This window comes from Saccostrea cucullata, unplaced genomic scaffold (genome assembly GCF_032062105.1).
Source record: "Saccostrea cucullata isolate Sc308-1 unplaced genomic scaffold, CSIRO_AGI_Scuc_v1 ctg121, whole genome shotgun sequence".
NCBI lineage: Eukaryota > Metazoa > Mollusca > Bivalvia > Ostreida > Ostreidae > Saccostrea > Saccostrea cuccullata.
The window spans coordinates 17,852-41,231 of record NW_026928084.1 but is presented as its reverse complement, the minus strand read 5'-3'; the positions used below and the strand labels follow the sequence as shown (position 1 = coordinate 41,231).

The window sequence follows — 23,380 nt, the reverse complement described above, 5'->3', positions numbered from 1 at the left end:
CTTGGCACATTTCTCGTAACTCTATTAAAAATTATGTATTTTACTAAGTAGATTTTATTGTTTTATGATAATACAAAAATATTGTTGACATCACATTACGTTCTTTCTCTACTTTTACAGAGATCCACTAGAAATAAATAAAAGTCACATGACTTAGAAATGGCAGCCTCCTAAGGATCAACAGCAACAAATCATCAAACAATGCATTTTAAACATTGTCTTGGTTATGCATTAAAACAGCAAAGAAATTTTAAATGCAGCCATTTCTTTCGACACTTTTCCACTGCTTCAACAAGATTTAGTTCAAAAGAGTCTTCAAACTATGATGTAATCGTTGTTGGTGCAGGTATGAGTTAACTAGAAAAATAATTTTATTTGACATGAATGTAGAAATTATAAGATAACGAAGAGTCATAAAAAATCATAACTAAGAATTAACATAATTTCAATGGTTTTTGAAAAAAAGAGTTTAATTACACTTTTGCGATAGGAATAATATGTTGACGGTGCGGCTGTTAGGGCGAGCGCAGATACTTATTCAGTGTTTATTTAGATTGGTCTCATCAAACCGCATGTGACATTCAGTGTGATTATAAATATAAAGGTCCTTTCATATTTGGCCAGTTGAAACATGAACGCTTTACAACACTTTGCGATTGGAAAATTATAGCTCCAACAAGCTCTCAGATTTGTTGCATGTATTTAAGTGGTTGCATCAAGTCTCCTAAATTAAAAATAGTGGACATGCATGCACACAATTCAGATACGACAGCCACTGAATACAATCCAAATTATCTATCTCTTGATGCATCGTCGCAAAAATGCGAATTAACAATGGTACAAATATCTTACAACATTTTGTGAACTGGCAAGAGTGATACATATTGAAAGGTTGTAAGATGAATCGCAGGCCTAATGTGCTCAAAACATGAAAAAGGTATAAGTAAGATAAATCGCGGCTGTCTAAGCATGTGTTTTCCAACCACAAGACTGTTGCTCAACATGTCATGTAATCTGTACTATCATTGCACAAATAATAAGGTAATCAATTTCCTATGCTGTACCAATAGCAGCTAGTTTATATACCCTGTATACTTAAAGTATCTGTTTCAGACCACCTTAAATTCTTGAGCAGCATCTTTAAAATTTTTTGCATTTCAACTATAACGATATGTCAACCAAAGGGTGTCAGAAAAGGGCGGTATAATCATACACCGACTCGCATGATGGCATGAGTGCCGCACTCCAATGGCATTCAGGGTGCTGATTCACTGGCGCAATCCTATCACATTATCTAACAACGTGTACACTCTCTTTCAATGCACAACAGTCACATTATAGACGCAAGATATATCACTCGATTTCATTCATGTGCATCACCCATTGGTTGCTTTAGATCATATAAATTTTCATCATCACTGATAAGAAACCCACAGCTGATTATTCTTTATCCCATATGATGGAGAGAGGAACAAAGCATTTCAGTGACAGTTTACTGGTGCAATCAAAATCAAAATTTTTTGGTTGCACAATCATTTTGTCTCTTCTTCTCATGCTTCTTCTCATGCACCAATTATGAAAGGGCCATTAAACTGATGTACACAAAACAAGGGGAGATGAACTGCAAAATTTAAGCTGAAAGATAGTATTTAGTCTTCTACTATAAAAAATAGTGATATTCTAGGGTTACAATTTTCTCATTAATCATTTAATAAATAGAAATAATTCATTAGTTAAATCATTTTAGGTCACAATGGACTGGTGTCTGTAAGTATTGCTGCAAAAAAATCAATTTAAAATTTTTGAATTTTTTTCAATGATTAAAGGTATATTTTAAATGAATTTTACAGATAAAACAAAGTTAATTTTCTGCTAGGAAATCTGTTGAATTTGTTTGCGTTGATAAGTATTAAAATGAAAGATATATACCTGTATGTGATAATATTTGTAGGCAGCGTACTTGGCTAAAAGTGGTTTGCGTGTCTGTGTGCTGGAGAGACGTCATGTCATAGGGGGTGCTGCTGTCACCGAAGAAATTGTGCCAGGTTTTCAAAGTTTTTTTATTTTATGAAACCTTAAATTTATTTGATATGCTTTTTCAAATTTTGCACAGCTTTTTAACACAGTACATGTATTAATTTCTTATGTTACAGGTTTTAAATTTTCCAGGGCTTCTTATGTTTTAAGTTTACTGAGACCAAAGATTGTAGAGGATCTGGAATTAAAGGTAAATGAAATAAATATACTGGTCAGCTTTAAATTTAGTTTTCATTGTTGATATTATCTATCAACAAAATAAATTTAATAAAACTTTTGATATATTTAAAAATATAATTTAAGTATAGATTTTTATTTAGACATCTTCAAAATGAAATTAAGACACTATGAAATCAGTTTATTTCATAGATTAATGAAATTTATCCCAAGGAAAATGTCACCTTGTGAATACCTATACAGTGTATATATTTTTTAACATTTGGAATCACAGTGTGGGAATTATAAAACATATATTATAAACAGCAATAAAAAATATACATTTTCGTATTGTGCTATTTTCTAATTTTAGAAATATGGACTGAAAGTTTACCTTCGGAATCCTAGTTCTTATACACCATTGTTGGGGAAAACAGGTCCAGGTTCCTCCCTAACTCTTGGACCAGATCACGCTGAGACTTACCGACAAATTGCACAATTCTCTGAAAAAGATGCAAGAGTAAGTTATTGATGGATATCTTAAGTTCAATTTGATGATAGTCTCAAACATGGGAACATCCATGTAACTAAATGTGGGTTGAAATCATTCTATTAGATGGGCAGAGAAGGGATGTGAATTAAGGAAATGTTGCTGCCTGAGTTGCTGCTTGAGTTGATATATACCTGATTGTTTAGTTTTTGTAAAGTGCAGATTTCAGGAATTTAATCCTTTGCAGATCTCTGTATTTTTTTCCTTTTTTAAAAATCATGTACATAATGACTTTACTTTACATTTATCTACTAAATAACAAATATACAGTAAAGATGTCATAATAACAAATGAATAATATTATAATTAAAGTAAATTTTCTGCCTATTTTATTACAGAATTTTGTTGAGTATGAGAAACAGCTGGATGACATTGTAACAGCCATTGACCCGCTGTTGGATTCTCCACCCCCGTATCTTCCAAGTTTGACCAGTGGAAAACTAAGAGAAACACTGAAAACATTACCAGCTATCAAAACTCTGCTAAAATCCTGTAAGTGAATTCTTTTATATGAAGCAGAAAATAATTTCAATATTTTTAATGCATTAGTTAAGTCAGAGTAAATTTTCATCAACAGATCAGAGTTTTAGAATTGTAAGGTCTGTTTTTTTTTTTTGTTGCAGTGAAGACGTTAGGATCAGATGGTGACGCTTTCTATGAATTAATGACTGCCCCCACAACAAAGGTACAGTACTGCTTTGGTACATTGCTGTATAAAGAAAAATGAAGGCATTTGGTTATATTACGGATATCTTTTAAGAAAATGAGTGCTGTTCAATTTGTGGGTGTCTCCAAATCAACTTGTCAAAAATTATATACTCATTTGTAAACCAACTATTATCCACATCATCTTTTATTCATGATTTGTCCATTTGAAACCATTATGCGACGATTAATTTTCAAGCCTGAGGAAACATTCTCTACAAATGCTAAGCAAAATTACTGGTTCACAGCAATTAATATTTGTGAGTTAAAGTCAGTCGTGGAACTCGCAAATATTTTTCTCATAAGAGGGTTAATTGGTTTACAGTAATGTACATACAGGAATATGTATATGTACATGATGTTGGACCCAAGGGTCTATGACAGGTACTCTGACCTGTCCATGTACAGTAGGTACCGTGTAAGTACTGTGGCTGTACAATATACTGGCATCATATCTATGATAGGTGCTCCATGCAAAGAAAATGCATGGTATTGCTGATAGCTTCCTTAATAAATATATTTTATCCTTTTATAAATACATGTAGTTGCTCTACAGCAAAAATAGTTAAATTTGCTAATTATCTGATGCTATACCGGTAGTTATTAAAACAGAACAAATTGTAACATTTCAGATTTTGAATAAATGGTTTGAGTCAGAGCCTCTTAAAGCCACACTGGCCACAGATTCTGTGATAGGAGCCATGATGTCCCCAGAGTCACAGGGCAGTGGGTATGGACTTGTTATTTGTAGATATGTTTGTCCATCTGAAATGTCATAATTATTTTAGAAATATGTGCATACGATCTTTAAAAGCAGGGTTTTATTATTACTTTTAGCAATAGATAACAAAAGATGTGTCCCTTTAAAGTTTTTAAAGGTAATTTTAACAATGTCAAAAGTATTAAATTATGTTGTTCTTTGGTGTTATGCAATATTTTCCCCCCAAGGAAGCTTTTATACTAGCTGGTACAAATATGCATGTTATTGTATTTACAGCTGGATTTGTCAAAGTGGTTGCATGTTTGTTTTATTATTTTATTCCCTTATTCTGCTAAAAGTATGAGAAAACCCCAATTGATTTTGAGGTCAAAAGTCTAAAGGCGAAGGTCATAAATATAATAATTATATCATATATTCAGCTTAAAATGGTTTCTAGATCATACAACTAACTTGAATTATCTTTTTAGGTTTTGCATTGAAACTTTATTTTAGGTGATGAGTTAAATTCTAACTTAATTAAGAAAGGAGCAAATTCTCAACATTAACTTGTTGTATTTTGTGTACAAAATATAATATATATATATGAAATGCTTGGTATGCATGTCAGTTGGAGCAGTTTTTGTGTTTTAACAGATAGAAATGTTTTATAATTTTTTGTAATTTCATTCTTTCTAATTCCACCAACATTGGTGTGAGACAATCACAAAAAAATATTGATTTAACCATTAAGAAATTTCAGATTAAACTAGTCGATTGACCATTGAATCACACATTTTCTCACTTTGTCAGAGAGTTTACAGTGTAGACGGGGTCATGTGTTCCCTTTAATTTTTTGTATCTGCTTTAAATGTTATTTTTTGATATTGAAGATATGTCCTTCTTCATCATGTAATGGGCAGTTTGGAGGGAAAGAAGGGAGCATGGGGTTATGTTGAGGGGGGTATGGGGGCAGTGTCGCAGGCCATCTGTAACTGTGCAATGGACCATGGAGCTGATATCTTCACAAGTATGGTAAGGGAAAAAACTCTGCAATAGAATGTACAAGACAATGAGTGTCATAAAATGTAATATATGATTAATTTTCCAGCCAGTGAAAAAAATTCTTACAAAGAATGATGCAGTCCAAGGAGTCGTATTAGCTGATGGCAAAGAACTTCACTCCAAGGCTGTGATATCTAATGCTAGTCCAAAGATCACATTTCTTGATCTCATCCAAGAGGTAAGTTTTTATCTGTAGCACAACAGATCGATCATCATAAGAGAAATCCCTTAAACCAATCTCTAAAGTAAGTTGTAATTATTCAGACACATAATGATATACATGTGTACATGTATATTTTAGAACAAACTTCCCAGAGATCTAGTGGACAATGTGAAAGCTTTTGATTTTACCTCCCCTGTAACTAAGATCAATGGTAAGTGACATCTCTATTTCATTTTTCCTCCATTATCCTCTTTTTTGATTTCAGGTGAAACTTTTGGGTAATGTTTAGCTCTACTGGTCAGAGACCAGAAGAGCTTATGTGATAGTAATGCGTCCGGCGTCCGTCCGTCTGTCTGTCTAGCTGTCTATCTGTCCGTCTAGCTGTCCGTCTGTCTGTAAACAATTTTTCAAAATGCTACTCCTCCTGCAATTTTAGTCTGATTTCAATATAACTTGGCACACAAGTAGACTACTCTAAGTTACATAAAATTGTGCATCGGTTTTTGATTTCAATGAACGGTGTTGCCATGGTGACTAAAAGTAGAAATTACTTTAAAATGCTACTCCTTCTACAGTTTTAGTCTGATTTCAACATTACTTGGCACAAAAGTAGACTACACTAAGATACATAAAATAGTGCATCGGTTTTTGATTTCGATGAACAGTGTTGCCATGGTTACTAAAAATAGAATTTTTTGAGAAATTATTTTAAAACGCTACTCCTTCAACAGTTTTAGTCTGATTTCAGTATTACTTGGCACAGAAGTAGACTACACTAACTTACATAAAATAGTGCATCGGTTTTTGATTTGGATAAACGGTGTTGCCATGGTTACTAAAAATAGAATTTTCTGTGAAATTCCTTTAAAATGCTACTCCTTCTACAGTTTTAGTCTGATTTCAATATTACTTGGCACACAAGTAGACCACACTTAGATACATAAAATAGTGCATCGGTTTTTGATTTGGATAAACGGTGTTGCCATGGTTACTAAAAATAGAATTTTCTGTGAAATTCCTTTAAAATGCTACTCCTTCTACAATTTTGATCTGATTTCAATATTACTTTGCACACAAGTAGACTACACTAAGATACATAAAATAGTGCATTGGTTTTTGATTTCAATGATCGGTGTTGCCATGGTTACTAAAAATGTGAAATTCCTTTAAAATGCTACTCCTTCTACAATTTTGATCTGATTTCAATATTACTTTGCACACAAGTAGACTACACTAAGATACATAAAATAGTGCATTGGTTTTTGATTTCGATGAACGGTGTTGCCATGATTACTAAAAATAGAATTTTCTGAGAAATTACTTTAAAACGCTACTCCTTCTACAGTTTTAGTCTGATTTCAATATTACTTGACACAGAAGTAGACTACACTAAGTTACATAAAATAATGCATCGGTTTTTGATTTCGATGAACGGTGTTGCCATGGTTACTAAAAATAGAATTTTCTGTGAAATTCCTCTAAAATGCTACTCCTTCTACAGTTTTAGATCTGATTTCAATATTACTTGGTACACATGTAGACTACACTAAGATACATAAAATTGTGCATCGGTTTTTGATTTCAATGAACGGTGTTGCCATGGTGACTAAAAGTAGAATTTTCTGAGAAATAACTTTAAAATGCTACTCCTTCTACAGTTTTAGTCTGATTTCAACATTACTTGGCACACAAGTAGACCACACTTAGATACATAAAACAGTATATCGGTTTTTTATTTCAATGAACGGTGTTGCCATGGTCACTAAAAATAGAATTTTCTAAGAAATACCTTTAAAATGCTACTCCTTCTTTAGTTTTAGTCTGATTTCAATATTACTTGGCACATAAGACAAGTAGACTACACTTACATATAATAGTGCATCGAATTATGATAATTACAAACCAGTAGAGCTACAGTCTCGACAGAGACTTCTGGTTCTTTTTGGTTTTGAGTGTTGGTTTTATGAAATTTTTGCCAGAATTTAAGACCTTTAAAAGATATTATATGATATAGCTAGCACCTGTACATTTTGTATGTATAAGCAAAATACACAGCATAAATTTTTTTATTTGACTTGATCTGTTCTATTTATACACAGTTGCCCTGAGCAGACTACCAGATTTTACAGCAGATCCTAATGTACAGAAGAATGAACCAATGCCACACCATCAGTGTACTATCCACCTTAACTGTGAAGACACCCAGCTAATCCATGATGCCTACCTGGATGCCCAGCTAGGAATGTACTCCAAAAAGTAAGCTTAAGCTGTTTATTAATGTAGGTCTCAAAAAAAATTACAGTCCAACCTCTCAAATGTACATGTAGCAGGTCTGTCAGAAATCTGAGAGATGTCCAAGAGTTTGAGATATTGATGTTGAAACTTGTATTCTAAGGTTTGGATCATCAATCAATTTCAACATACAAGTATTCCAGGGGCCCATTTTACAAAAGAAATTACGACTAAGACCAAAAACTTCAGTTGATTGTAAAATTTTGCACAATTAATCATTCTGTTTAAAATTGCTAGAGTAAAAATATCTTGCAACATTCCATTTAAAAATATTAAAATTATTAAAACATGGTTTCAGGCCAATGATTGAAATGGTGATTCCATCCAGCAAAGACCCTACCCTAGCGCCCCCTGGTGCTCATGTTTGTCTCATGTTCACACAGTATACCCCATACCACCTTAATGGGAAGGAATGGACAGAACAGGATAAAAATTCTTATGCTGATAATGGTAAGTGTAATAGCGGGTAATTTAGATTTCACTCTGATATTGATAGTATCTTCAGTCTGTGTCAGAGTAGTACAGTATTGAAAAAAATTCACCAGTTTAGTTTAATTTTTAGCTCACCTGAGCCGAAGGCTCAAGTGAGCTTTTCTGATCAAAATTTGTCCGTTGTCTGTCGTTGTCGTTGTCGTTGTTGTCGTTGTTGTCGTCGTAAACTTTTCACATTTTCATCTTCTTCTCAAGAACCACTGGGCCAATTTCAACCAAACTTGGTACAAAGTTTCCTTGGGTGAAGGGGATTTAAGTTTGTTCAAATGAAGGGCCACGCCCTTTTCCAAGGGGAGATAATCATGAATTTGTTAAAAATTAATGGCATTTTTAAAAAATCTTCTTCTCCAGAACCGCTGGGCCAGGAAAGATGAAACTCATGTGGAATCATCCTCAGGTAGTGTAGATTCAAGTTTGTTCAAATCATGACCCCCGGGACTAGGGTGGGGCCAAAATGGCCGACCCAAGTTTTACATAGGAATATATATGCAAAAATCTTTAAAAATCTTCTTCTCCAGAACCACTGGGCCAGGAAAGATGAAACTCATGTGGAATCATCCTCAGGTAGTGTAGATTCAAGTTTGTTCAAATCATGACCCCCGGGGCTAGGGTGGGGCCAAAATGGCCGACCCAAGTTTTACATAGGAATATATAGGAAAAATCTTTAAAAATCTTCTTCTCCAGAACCACTGGGCCAGGAAGGATGAAACTCATGTGGAATCATCCTCAGGTAGTGTAGATTCAAATTTGTTCAAATCATGACCCCCGGGGCAAAGGTGGGGCGAAAATGGCTGACCCAAGTTTTACATAGGAATATATAGGAAAAATTTTAAAAATCTTCTTCTGCAGAACCACTGGGCCAGGAAAGATGAAACTCATGTGGAATCATCCTCAGGTAGTGTAGATTCAAGTTTGTTCAAATCATGACTCCCGGGGCTAGGGTGGGGCCAACATGGCCGACCCAAGTTTTACATAGGAATATATAGGAAAAATCTTTAAAAATCTTCTCTCCAGAACCACTGGGCCAGGAAGGATGAAACTCATGTGGAATCATCCTCAGGTAGAGCAGATTTAAATTTGTCCAAATCATGACCCCCGGGGCAAAGGTGAGGCCAAAATGGCTGACCCAAGTTTTACATAGGAATATATAGGAAAAATCTTTAAAAATCTTCTTCTCCAGAACCACTGGGCCAGGAAAGATGAAACTCATGTGGAATCATTCTCAGGTAGTGCAGATTCAAATTTGTTCAAATCATGACCCCCGGGGCAAAGGTGAGGCCAAAATGGCTGACCCAAGTTTTACATAGGAATTATAGGAAAAATCTTTAAAAATCTTCTTCTCCAGAACCACTGGGCCAGGAAAGATGAAACTCATGTGGAATCATCCTCAGGTAGTGTAGATTCAAGTTTGTTCAAATCATGACCCCCAAGGCAAGGATGGAGCCAAAATGGCCGACCCTAGTTTTACATAGGAATATATAGGAAAAATCTTTAAAAATCTTCTTCTCCAGAACCACTGGTCCAGGAAAGATGAAACTTATGTGGAATCATCCTCAGGTAGTGTAGATTCAAGTTTGTTCAAATCATGACCCCCGGGGCAAGGGTGGAGCCAAAATGGCCGACCAAAGTTTTACATAGGAAAATATATTGGAAATATCTTTAAAAATCTTCTTCTCCAGAACCACTGGGCCAGGAAAGATGAAACTCATGTGGAATCATCCTCAGGTAGTGTAGATTCAAGTTTGTTCAAATCATGACCCCCGAGGCTAGGGTGGAGCCAAAATGGCCGACCCTAGTTTTACATAGGAATATATAGGAAAAATCTTTAAAAATCTTCTTCTCCAGAACCACTGGTCCAGGAAAGATGAAACTTATGTGGAATCATCCTCAGGTAGTGTAGATTCAAGTTTGTTCAAATCATGACCCCCGGGGCAAGGGTGGAGCCAAAATGGCCGACCAAAGTTTTACATAGGAATATATAGGAAATATCTTTAAAAATCTTCTTCTCCAGAACCACTGGGCCAGGAAAGATGAAACTCATGTGGAATCATCCTCAGGTAGTGTAGATTCAAGTTTGTTCAAATCATGACCCCCGGGGCAAGGGTGGAGCCAAAATGGCCGACCCTAGTTTTACATAGGAATATATAGAAAAAATCTTCTCCTCAAGAACCACTGGGCCAGGAAAGATGAAACTCATGTGGAATCATCCTCAGGTAGTGTAGATTCAAGTTTGTTCAAATCATGACCCCCGGGGCAAGGGTGGAGCCAAAATGGCAGACCCTAGTTTTACATAGGAATACATAGGAAAAATCTTCTTCTCCAGAACCACTGGGCCAGGAAAGATGAAACTCATGTGGAATCATGCTCAGGTAGTGTAGATTCAATTTTGTTCAAATCATGACCCCCGGGGCAAGGGTGGGGCCAAAATGGCTGACCCAAGTTTTACATAGGAATATATAGGAAAAATCTTTAAAAATCTTCTTCTCCAGAACCACTGGGCCAGGAAAGATGAAACTCATGTGGATTCATTCTCAGGTAGTGTAGATTCAAATTTGTTCAAATCATGACCCCCGGGGCAAAGGTGAGGCCAAAATGGCTGACCCAAGTTTTACATAGGAATTATAGGAAAAATCTTTAAAAATCTTCTTCTCCAGAACCACTGGGCCAGGAAAGATGAAACTCATGTGGAATCATCCTCAGGTAGTGTAGATTCAAGTTTGTTCAAATCATGACCCCCAAGGCAAGGATGGAGCCAAAATGGCCGACCCTACTTTTACATAGGAATATATAGGAAAAATCTTTAAAAATCTTCTTCTCCAGAACCACTGGTCCAGGAAAGATGAAACTTATGTGGAATCATCCTCAGGTAGTGTAGATTCAAGTTTGTTCAAATCATGACCCCCGGGGCAAGGGTGGAGCCAAAATGGCCGACCAAAGTTTTACATAGGAATATATATAGGAAATATCTTTAAAAATCTTCTTCTCCAGAACCACTGGGCCAGGAAAGATGAAACTCATGTGGAATCATCCTCAGGTAGTGTAGATTCAAGTTTGTTCAAATCATGACCCCCGAGGCTAGGGTGGAGCCAAAATGGCCGACCCTAGTTTTACATAGGAATATATAGGAAAAATCTTTAAAAATCTTCTTCTCCAGAACCACTGGTCCAGGAAAGATGAAACTTATGTGGAATCATCCTCAGGTAGTGTAGATTCAAGTTTGTTCAAATCATGACCCCCAGGGCAAGGGTGGAGCCAAAATGGCCGACCAAAGTTTTACATAGGAATATATAGGAAATATCTTTAAAAATCTTCTTCTCCAGAACCACTGGGCCAGGAAAGATGAAACTCATGTGGAATCATCCTCAGGTAGTGTAGATTCAAGTTTGTTCAAATCATGACCCCCGGGGCAAGGGTGGAGCCAAAATGGCCGACCCTAGTTTTACATAGGAATATATAGGAAAAATCTTCTCCTCAAGAACCATTGGGCCAGGAAAGATGAAACTCATGTGGAATCATCCTCAGGTAGTGTATATTCAAGTTTGTTCAAATCATGACCCCCGGGGCAAGGGTGGAGCCAAAATGGCAGACCCTAGTTTTACATAGGAATACATAGGAAAAATCTTCTTCTCCAGAACCACTGGGCCAGGAAAGATGAAACTCATGTGGAATCATGCTCAGGTAGTGTAGATTCAAGTTTGTTCAAATCATGACCCCCGGGGCAAGGGTGGGGCCAAAATGGCTGACCCAAGTTTTACATAGGGATATATAGGGAAACCTTTTAAAATCTTCTTTTCAACTACTTCAAAGCTATGATTAGTGATATTTAAATGGAATCATCCTCAGGTAGTGTAGATTCTAGTTTGTTCAAATGATGAATGCCTGGTGGGGGGGGGGGGGGAGTAAATTCAAGCCCGATGTGCTCAGGTGAGCGCTGTGGCCCCTGGGCCTCTTGTTTATCATTGGTAAGAAAGGTGTTTTTATTGCTTTTGGCCTTTGTTTCGTTTTTACCCTTTTATCACTCACATCTTTTAGTGAATTCAAAACGTGGAAAATTCAACAATGACATGCAGTGATTTCTCTTTCAATGCAGTTGTGCCTGGGTGATTTTATAACAGGGTGATTTCATTTGCTGGTTAGATGGGGAAAAATAACAAGATAAAATTAAAACCCAATGTAAACATGTAGTTTTACATACAGAACACTGGACATTATGCAGTGCAATCTTGTATTCATTTTGTTTTAATAGTTTTTGACACTGTGGAGCAGTATGCCCCTGGTTTTAAGGAGAGTGTTGTGGGAAGAGACATCCTGACCCCACCAGATCTGGAGAGGGTGTTTGGATTGACAGGTGGGGTATGTACAATGATTCTTGTGTTTCTAAAGATGATAGATTTTCAAATATTTTAAGACTCATTGAACCCATTGCTTTCAGATGGAGAATAAACAATGCCATGTAATTTTTTTTTTAAAACTATTTTTTTTATCTAATATTAAATCTTTTTTTTTTGGCACTATAAGTGCCAGCTGTTCTAAAATATTATTTCTGATCTTTTATTTTTAGAACATTTTCCACGGTTCCATGTCCCTTGACCAGCTGTTTATGACCCGCCCCACGAGTCAGCTGAGTAATTATAGGACCCCCTTAAAAGGGCTGTATCTTGGAGGGAGTGGGGCTCATCCAGGTGACAAAATAAGATGTTAATTTTGACCTCTCTCTCTCTCTCTCTGGCATTCTCTCTTTCTGGCATTCTCTCTATTATTCTCATTTTTTTAGTATATGTATATCTGCAGTAAGGTGATTGCTTTTGATAGACACTTGTAGTTATTAATTTAAATTTAGAAATGATTTCCCAATTTAAATTATATTTTGTTTTCTATAAAAATTATAAATCTAAATGTGTAGTTTCATCTGTTCATAGCAATGAAGCACAGCTAAGCACTTGTTACAGAAATTTGTTTGACATGTTATTATTATAGTATGGGTTAAAAAAATTATTTCCAAAACCAATGCTTGCATGTGCATTGAAGGTGTTTACTAGTGCTTAAATTAATACTTTGTAATTAAAAATAATTAAATTGTTAATCCTTTTACAGGTGGTGGTGTGATGGGATCTCCAGGAAGATTAGCAGCCCAGACTCTGTTAGCGGACTTCAAAAAACTATAACTCTCAACAATTCACAATGTCAGGACCAGTAGCAGCTCAGACTCTGTTAGCGGACTTCAAAAAACTATAACCTCAACAATTCACAGTGTCAGGACTAGTAACAGCTCAGACTCTGTTAGCGGACTTCAAAAAACTATAACCCTCAACAATTCACAGTGTCAGGACTAGTAACAGCTCAGACTCTGTTAGCGGACTTCAAAAAACTATAACCCTCAACAATTCACAGTTTCAGGACCAGTAACAGCTCAGACTCTGTTAGCTGACTTCAAAAAACTATAATCCTCAACAATTCACAGTGTCAGGACCAGTTACAGCTCAGATTCTGTTATCGGACTTCAAAAAACTACATAACCTCAAAACTTTATTGAGTCAGGACAACTGTATATTGCTAGTAACCCAGATCTTGTTATCCAACTTCGAAAAAAAAAAAACTGTTGGTACTTATACATGTAGTAACAGATACTATTCAGTGTAGAAGTATAGCTGACAGTACTCACCTGTAATCTAGCTGACAATCAATTTAAATAAATGAAACCCTCCGCCTCCCACATGAATATAATGGCAGTGCATGTCCATGTTTTTGCTCTGGAAAATGCAAAATATATGTCAGATCAAAAAGTAAAATAGGAGGTGCACAATGGCAATATTAATAAAGATTCTGTGAAAGTTTCATTAAATTTCCTTCAGTGGTATGAGAGGAGTTGTGGATAAGAGATGGGTACCCCAAAGCGTAACAGATGGACAGATGTACAGACGGATGGACAGATCGACATACCGATTACTATATGGACCACTCTCTGGGAAAAGGGGTCTTAATGACAAAATTTTCGAAATTTACTTTTTCAAATATTTCAAATCTACAACAAATTTGGGACACACAGTCAAAATTTGAGCCTTAAATTTGCTTTAGATTTAAAGTTATACGTGTTTGAACACAACATGTTGCAATTAAATAATAACGTCAATGACGTTATTCAATAACGTTATCTTTTATGACGTCTTAGAAACGAAGACTTTCAATAACGTTACCTTTGTAAAAAGAAATGACGTTTTTGAAACAAAATCTAAGATTAATTTGATGATAAAATAGAATAACCTAATTTTTTTTTTGATATAAATTATTTTTTCCTAACACATTCTTTAATAAATATATCATGAAGCATATTTATTAAATTATAAAGTTATTGTATCCGTACATGTTGCACAGCGAATGACATTGTGTTTATGTATATCCAATTGATTTCATAAAGGTTGACTACAAATGTTTTTTTTAACAATAAATGTTTTTAAAGACCAACAAAATAATTATGATAACAAAGAAACAGAAAAGTAATATTCAAAACAAAGCTTGGTATCATTACATATACTTTTTCAAGGGGTTAACAGGCCGGATGGGAAATTGTGACCGGATAAATGTTTGCGGGCGTCAATAAGATCATTGGTCAGTAAACTAACTGGTCAATCCTGAGTAAAATTTCTCATCTTCTAATACGCTGATCTTTATTTCTGCTTTTGAACCTTATTCCTCAAAATCCCAGGCTTTGTATTCTGAAATCAGTTGAGTAGACACTGGTAAAGCTTTTAAGGGTTAAACTTTTAATGAGCTTTTGTTTTCTATTAAGTGTATAATAGAGAATTGGTATCGGAGATGTCACTTAAATATTACATGGCGTTCGGGAGAAGTGTTAAACTTTGAGACTGCCAAACCCTGAAAAGAAACCAGAACTCGATTAAAAAAATGTGTTTTGAGTTAATAATGAAATAGCTAAGACCATCTTTTAAAAAAATGGTTGTCCACTCCCAATCGACTGTTTAAAGATGGCCCGACTCAAAACTTTTTTTTTACATACCAGGACACCATATTTTTTTTTTTTTAATCCTCTTATTACGTCAACAAATATGTTGAAATTTTCTGGTAATGTTTTTTTTTTTTCGACCTACTATAATCCAATCCAAGTCGGGAGAAGGTAAATAAACATTATTTTAAAGATGGCCTAATTAACATGCGTGAATTTAACTTGCTGTATAAAATTTGAAAAAAAAAAACAGTATTAGATTAAAGAAGACTTAACATGATATGCACACGCTGTAGGTGGTAATTTTTGTTGTAAGAGGGGGATCAGCCTAATAGAAAAATTTAACAAAAACAAAGCAGAAAAAAAAAAAAACCAACAAAAAAAAAAAACCAACAAAAAACGTCATTTTACTTTTGAGGTGCACAACCAATATTTCTTTAAATTTCCTTTTAAGTGTATTCACTGGTAAAGCTTTTAAGGGTTAAACTTTTAATGAGCTTTTGTTTTCTATTAAGTGTATAATAGAGAATTACCCCCCCCCCCCCCCCCCCGTTTGTCTGATATAAAGTACAACATGAAGAATCACTCGTTTTTTTACGGCGCAACTTTAGATCAAATCTCTCCATGAACGAACTTGTGTAAAAGTCAATCAAATATACATATATGTATATGTGCATTTTTATAATTACTTGTTTTCAATAAAAAAAACAACTAAATTATGAACCTCCACTGACACCTCAGGAGTGGATAAAGTGCATGTACATGTACTTATTTCACCCCCCCCCCCCTCCATGAATGATCTTCGGATGAAGTGTATTTGAGTTACTTTTCATGATATGGCATGACATGAAAAGATCAAATCTACCATTTTGAAAACACTTAACACTTATTTTCGGAGAATATCTTTGCTTATGAATTAAAGTATAAAAAAAAAAAAATAAAAATGATATAATTGACAGAAAGTTTTTTTTTAAAATTATATGATCGCTACATTTTTGTTATTAGGTGGAGAGAGTTGGTCAATCTTGTTAGCTATTAGATAGGTATTAGTCATGAAGATAAGTATAGTGTAAGTTATCCACATATCCACATTTCATACAAGTCAACATGCGGCTGCCTTTGATATATCAGTATAGTATCCCGCTCTCTGAGTCTCTATCCCTCATGGTTAAACATCATAATGTATCGGGGATTCAAGCCATGCAGGATCCAAGCCTCGCAATTTATTCCTGGGTAGGGAGGGGGGTGCATGGATTCTGCCTAATTAATAATTACATCCAAATCATAATTTGTTGACGAGCTAAAAGAAAATAAAACCAAACCAAACCAAAAAATATACACTCCTTTCAAAGGTGTTGAACTTATTCCGTAGAGGGGTGGGTCGGACTGCTTTCACTTCTTAAATTCAAAAGTATTATTTCTCCGCATATTTTAAACATTTGATTACTATAGTAATATTTTAAACACTTTGAGGAGGGTATAACTCTACTATTGTTAAGGGGGGGGGGGCATCCGCGCATGGAAATAACACATCGTTTTTAAAGTTTTTTGATATTTATTAAATGAAACTATTATTCTTTGAGAGTATAATCGGGAATTATAAATAAATCCTAAAATCCAGGAGCAATGCTTGTTAAAAAAAGGTTGAACAGTGGAAAGTATCGAAGTATATGATATGTGCTAAATAAAATACGTGCATGTATGAACTGCAAGCAATACAATGAAAAAAAATCTTAACACGTCCTGCAGTTTTATATTTGAAAAAATATCAGAAAACAAATGAATTTCAATCCATCAACCAACAAATTAATGCTACAATTATAGAACATGTTGATTTATGTTGTGTGAACGCACAAATAGGCCTATTATAAACTAATCAAATTCATTTAATATTGTCAATTTTCATGTACATGTATGCAAACTTTCAAGGTATAAACATTATACTTACTGATATTTCATTGTCTTTTCTTCTTTCTGTGGCTTAGGAAATGAAAGCATTAAGTCTCTAATTTATTTAAATATGAAAATTGGTGAGAGGGTGATTATCCCTTAAATCGCAATGCTTTGAGGTCGGGCTCGAGTGACGTTATGTAAATAAAGACATGGCATTTGTGAATTTTGGTGGATCATAATACTTTACATTCATAGAGGCGGGTTCACGTATGAATAGAATTTGTTTCAGCGTTGGATTAACTATTCATTTCACTAGGATATCAAATCTAACGAAAATAGCTGAACAAAATTTTGATAGTATCTATATATTGTGTACATTGATCTTCAAATTGTTCGCGAAATGCCGATGTAAAATTCACACAGGAAACAGTACAGAAAATACAATATTAATGTAAGTTATATCAGAATATCCCTCAGGGGTATCCTGAGAAAATATTTTAGAATGGCAAAAAAATTTATTTCACACACAATACGACGATCATAACACGTATTTATTTATACTTTCACTCTGAAAATAAAAAAAAACAGCAGAGGGTGGAAAGTGAGAAAAAAGAAACATGTGCGTTTAAGGTAGGATTCTTCTCACATTTCTTGTATTTAGAAATGAATGAAATTTTCACAGAATCAAGAGGACAATATCACTAAGTGATGGTGTCAGTGAGATTAAATTTGACCGTTTAATATTAGAGGCAAGGTCAGGTCAAGGTCATTACCTTTTTCCTGGACATTAAGAATAACAAGAATAGATATGGGTTACCCCATATCCAAAGATATTCGACTGTAAGATTTAACATGTTTAACAGTGTTTATAATGACGTTAATAAAAAAAAAAACTGCACTGTCTAATTATGGAACTGTTGTAAATATCGTGATTCCATAGCATTACGGTCACCCAGTCTCCTAACAAACAGTACACATAGGCCTACATGTACCTGTAGCCTTGGTCTACACACGTGCAATGGAGCTGTCACACGCATCCAGCGAGTTCGGAGAAACACGTTTTGTTTTGCCGAGAAGTTACGGTGTCAGACAAAACTTTTCTTTTCTTAATTAGATCATATAAATACGAATTCTGATTAATAAAAATTATACAATCCCTGTTGAACTTTATATAGTTTGTTCTAACATTTGCATCTGCAACAACTTGTGTTTAAAATGGCCGGGTTGGGAAAATCAGGACCGGGTCGGAAAATTCTAAACTGAAAACATGGAAAACCTTTTTTGTTTTGAAAATAACTGAAATATACTAATATATTTGTCGCAGAAATTACTTACATTATTCAAGTTCTATATATAATGGTATGCTGAACTTCAACACGAACCCGAATCTCCAACCCATGCAGTTCTCGTTTTGCCACACATACCCTACAGTTTACAAAGTGTACACACGAGCAGGCCAGGGATTGAAAATTCCGTCATTTAATAATACACACACACAGAATGATTAATTTTTTCTTTAAGAACAAATTGTATGATAATTAACGGACTATAAACATGTACTTAATACAATTGTTGATATAGTATTATCAATTCGTTGGTGAAAAGATATGAATCGAAGAATGACCTAATTATTCTCTGTTATCAAACACGTAAAAAAAAAAAAGGCTGAGGAGGGAGCGAGCGTAGGAATATTGATATTTTTTACTTGCATTTCGGGGGGAAAGTGACTTTCTAATGATATTTTGACGTTATTTTTGATTTCTTTAACGTATGACATACACAACTTTACTCTTATCATGAACAATAATGTTGTATCTACTTATCATGATGGAATTATTTTGGTCGGACCAATATGTGTGAGCTGCCGCTGAATACAGTTATATATCTTGCAAAGATAGTATGCATTGATCGAATATATAGAAAAATTACTGTTTCCAATCATGTGATCCCTAATTGTAATTCAAAAGATTGAATATTTTTCTCTTTGCATAAAAAGATACTACCATATAGGGCCTATAAGATGATATTACCAAATTGACATGGATAATTTAAATAAAATGGATAGTTGCTAATCCGAATTTCCTCTACTTTTCTAAATTTGTTAGGATATATTAGTTATTTTTATAGGCTTCCTATATTTAACTTTTTCCAATTTTCACATATAGTAAAGTTGTGGTACAAAGGTACAAAATGATACAAAAACTAAAAGTTTTGATCGTTTACTAAGAGAGAAATAACACTTTTTACGGATTTTTGGCTCAAATCTGTACTTAGATTTGAAGCATTTAAAAGCCAACATAGTTCTAGTATGTGTGAAAAATCTTATTTATTTGATATATTTTGAAACTTTAGTCCCTTATTATTAATTTTAATTACATTTGAAAATTTCGTCTACTCTTTGATTGCTTAAAAATTATAACTAAATTCAATGTTCTATAATAATTTTGAGAGGCAGAAAAGATGATATTTTCATACGCCACCATTCCGCCAAAAATATAGTCCCTGCTAGTTTTCAAACGCAGATTACCATTTCTATTTAAAGTTGTATAATTGTGATGAGGGAAGAAAAATATAGTCTTTAAAATCTCTTACATCTAAATAAGTAAGACATATCAACAAATGTTCTTTGAATATTCGATCTAGTCAGAAACCAGAGAAGAATCCTACCTTAAGACGCGAAAATTTGACGTCACAATAAACACGTTTTCTCAACGTCAACGCTTATGTCATTAATTAAGACCCCTTTTCCCAGAGAGCGGTCCATATACCTTCTTGCTTTTCAAGTGGGGGGTATAATAAATTGTAAATATATATGTATGAACATTTCACACACTATCAGAAAACTAAATATAGACCTGTAGCAGCCATTAGACTAGTGTGTTACATGTATCTGTCTTCAAAAAATTATAATTCCCCCAAAACATTATAGTGTCAGCTGGAAAACTGGCTGCCAAGATTCTGTTAAACAACTTCAAGAAAACAATTAAAATATATAAATTCAATGTATTATTGGTTTCAGTATGCTAAAGAACATGCAATATTTGTTGTTTGATCAACTTTGATGTAATTATTTCTGTTGGTGTATTTCATTCTAGATCTCAATAAACTATTGACAAATTCATTTTTTTCAACATACATGCATTAATTAATTATAGAATGATATATATATATTCATGAAAATATTCAGTCAAAAGTTATAATGATTTTAATTTAGCAAATTACCTGAAAGTTCCTGCATTTAAGGTTGATACTTAAGTTTCAGACATGTTGATAAGAAAACAAAATGTGTTTGTGAAGCACAGATACCTCCATATGGCAGCTTAGGGTGTAAGCTTAATGTAAGACAAACCAAGGTCAAGAGATAAAAAATAATGATATCCATAGAAAAGTATATTGTCATAAGGAAAACTCATGTCACAATTAAGTGATACATCTGACTGTGTAGTGTGTAATATAAAAAAAAACCCCTACAAGTAACATTTATACGTTATGGCCAAGGTTAAAATTGTTCAAAATTAAGTGATGATCGAGCTAGACTCCAAGGTCAAGGACAAAGGGTTTATTTTAAAAATTTTTGTTTTTAAGGGATGGCCTTGTCACAAGGAATACATTTATGAAATATGAAAACCATATCACTAACTGTTCAAAAATTGTAATGGCCAAGGTTGATTTTTTTTTTAAATTAAGTTAAACTCAAAGGTCAAGGCAGGGACCTCAATTAGGCCAAAAATAAAAATATACCGTAGTCTTGTTTCCTGCTACTCGCACCTGACCCTAAAGTTTTTTATTTAGTTTTGGGGGGAAAATCAGAAATTTCTTTATCCAAAAGTGAAAAAAAAAATATAATCAAGTGTTATTTCATGAAATATGAGTTTTAAATATGAACTTTCATAAAACACTACTTATTTTAAATGATAATATTGACCTTAGTCCTATGACATGTTAAATTTGGCTTTGTAATAGTTTTAAAACATTCCTCAAGAATTTTTATTGCTATCATCAAGATCCTATGAAGTGGAAAATGTGGTGGTGGTATTGGTGGATCCTAGTTCATATCCAACCATTGGAAAAAAATAAAATAAAATAAATAAGAGGCCCATGGGCCACATCGCTCACCCGAGAAGCTTTGACCATCTTTACCAGATTTCCCCCTTGTAATACATAATGCATCCCCACCCTACCCCACTGATCATAATTTAGACATTTTGAAATCTACACTACCCCATGATCCTTCCATGTGCACATAAGTTTCAGCTTTTCTGGCCCAGTGGTTCTTGAGAGGATTTTCAAAGATTTTTCCTATATATTTCTATGTAAAACTTTGATTACCAATTGTGGCCCCGCCCTTCCCCCAGGGTCATGATTTAAATAATTTAGAATTTACACTACCCCAGGATGCTTCCACATAAATTTCAGCTTTTCTGGCCAATTGGTTCTTTAGAAGAATTAAGATTTTCAAAGATTTTTCCTATATACGAGGGGTGATCAAAAAGTTCGCAAACTAATTGAATAACTTCCAAAAAAGAATTACAATATTTGGTATCAATGTTGATTATATTTTAAATTAATCCTCTCCGATTTCAATGCACATCAACCACCGTTCTGCGCATGCGTGAATCACGTGATATTGGCGGTCACGTGACCCCCTCCGTAGCGTTCTGTCACAGAACATGGAAGGTTTTTCTGAGCTTTATATTTCTTTCCAAGTGAGTTAATTTTTATGACGAGAACAGTTCATTTGTCAGAAATGGTCATATCTCGGCAACAGAATGGGTGGATAAGAATATCCTTTCCAAAAATAAGTATGGCGACCATTAAAACACAAATCGTCTGTCTCAAGAGAGAATTTTATTCAAGGTGGATAGAGAGTTGGTGCCTCCTTTTTATCATATCTCATGTGTTTAAAATCTAAAGTAAACGATATCTTAGGTATTTAATAATTATATCATTGTTCAAATATTCAACTATTTTTCAAAGTGCTAATTGGATGTCTTTGATAGCAACTTCCTTAATTAAAAATACATATCTTTTCAAACTTGCTTTAACTGGGCAAGATAACAAGTATCACTTTTAACCATCTGCCTTCCTTCAGTAAAACGATCAATCCAATCATTAATTGAATTTATAGGAACTCATTTATCTCAATAAACTGTGTACAAATTATCATATAATACTGCTGAGGGATTTCTAAGATATACAATAAATTGTACAGTCGTTTGTTGAACGAGTTCAACTGAGAGAACCATTTTTCGTCACAAATGACCTACATAGTGACGTCACAAACATGGAGAAAAACTTTATTCAGCATATGCTATTTATAGACCTTCTGTATGGCTATGTGTGTACCGAATTTCATTCTAATCTGAATTGTGGTTTTGTAGATATAGAGATAGTTTGCGAACTTTTTGATCACCTCTCGTATTTCTATGTAAAACTTTGATTCCCCATTGTGGCCCCGCCCTTCCCCCGGGGGTCATGATTTGAACAATTTAGAATCTACACTATACCAGGATGCTTCCACATAAGTTTCAGTTTTTTTTTTTGGCTCAGTGGTTCTTGAGAAGAAGATTTTAAAATGACCCTACCCTATTTTTGTCTTTTCTTGATTATCTCCCCTTATGAGGAGACTTGGCCCTTTATTTTAACAATTTAAATTCCCCTTCACCCAAGGATGCTTTGTACCAAGTTTGGTCAAAATTGGCCCAGTGGTTCTTGAGAAGAAGTCAAAAATTTGAAAAGTTTACAGACGGACAGACAGACGGATGGACGACGGACAAAATGTGATCAGAAAAGGTCACTTGAGCCTTCGGCTCAGGTGAGCTAAAAAATAATTTTCCTACCTACCTACCCTATTTTTTCAGTCTGGTTGCAGAAAACAATTAAGACTGTTATTATTATTTTTTTTTGCCTTACACTAGTATATAGGTCCTTGGTCATTAAGGTCTAAAATTTTATACCCGAGGAAATCAAACTGTGAAATATGAGAGTCAGTCAGAAGCACCAAATGTTCAAAAGTTTTATATTTGTTGTAACCCAGAGATAGGTCATGTCATAAGGATCGAATTGCACCTTTAAGGTACATTAGTAGCTCAAAACAATCATAACAGTTTTGCAGACAAGACAGACTGGGTAAAAACTAGCTTTTTCAACCCCCCTTTTCTTTGATTACAAGATTACAAGATATAAAATGATTCAGATAAAGCAAAACTATTTATAAGGCCAGTTACACCTACTGATTTTTTTTTTTCGGAGAGGAAAAAATGATTGATTTATTCTGTTTCCATGTGATGGAATAAATACCTGCGTTTTGCGTTTGTAAACGCTACGCCTTAATCCGGATTTTATTTTCACACAGAAGGTTTTCTCATT

At 34.4% G+C, this 23,380-nt stretch overlaps 1 protein-coding gene across 1 annotated transcript; it reads left to right on the top strand.

Annotated features, from left to right (window-relative positions):
• The first annotated feature begins 135 nt into the window (after nucleotides 1-135).
• Nucleotides 136-14,085, top strand: LOC134276355 (pyridine nucleotide-disulfide oxidoreductase domain-containing protein 2-like). The gene is made up of 16 exons (XM_062758615.1): nucleotides 136-346; nucleotides 1,748-1,767; nucleotides 1,952-2,045; nucleotides 2,154-2,227; nucleotides 2,567-2,713; nucleotides 3,082-3,235; nucleotides 3,367-3,428; nucleotides 4,081-4,178; nucleotides 5,039-5,180; nucleotides 5,257-5,388; nucleotides 5,512-5,584; nucleotides 7,473-7,629; nucleotides 7,964-8,115; nucleotides 12,404-12,510; nucleotides 12,719-12,839; nucleotides 13,252-14,085. Exons 1-16 carry the CDS (start codon nucleotides 202-204, stop codon nucleotides 13,320-13,322), a joined length of 1,749 nt encoding a protein of 582 aa, XP_062614599.1. The 5' UTR covers nucleotides 136-201; the 3' UTR covers nucleotides 13,323-14,085.
• The last annotated feature ends 9,295 nt before the right edge of the window (nucleotides 14,086-23,380 follow it).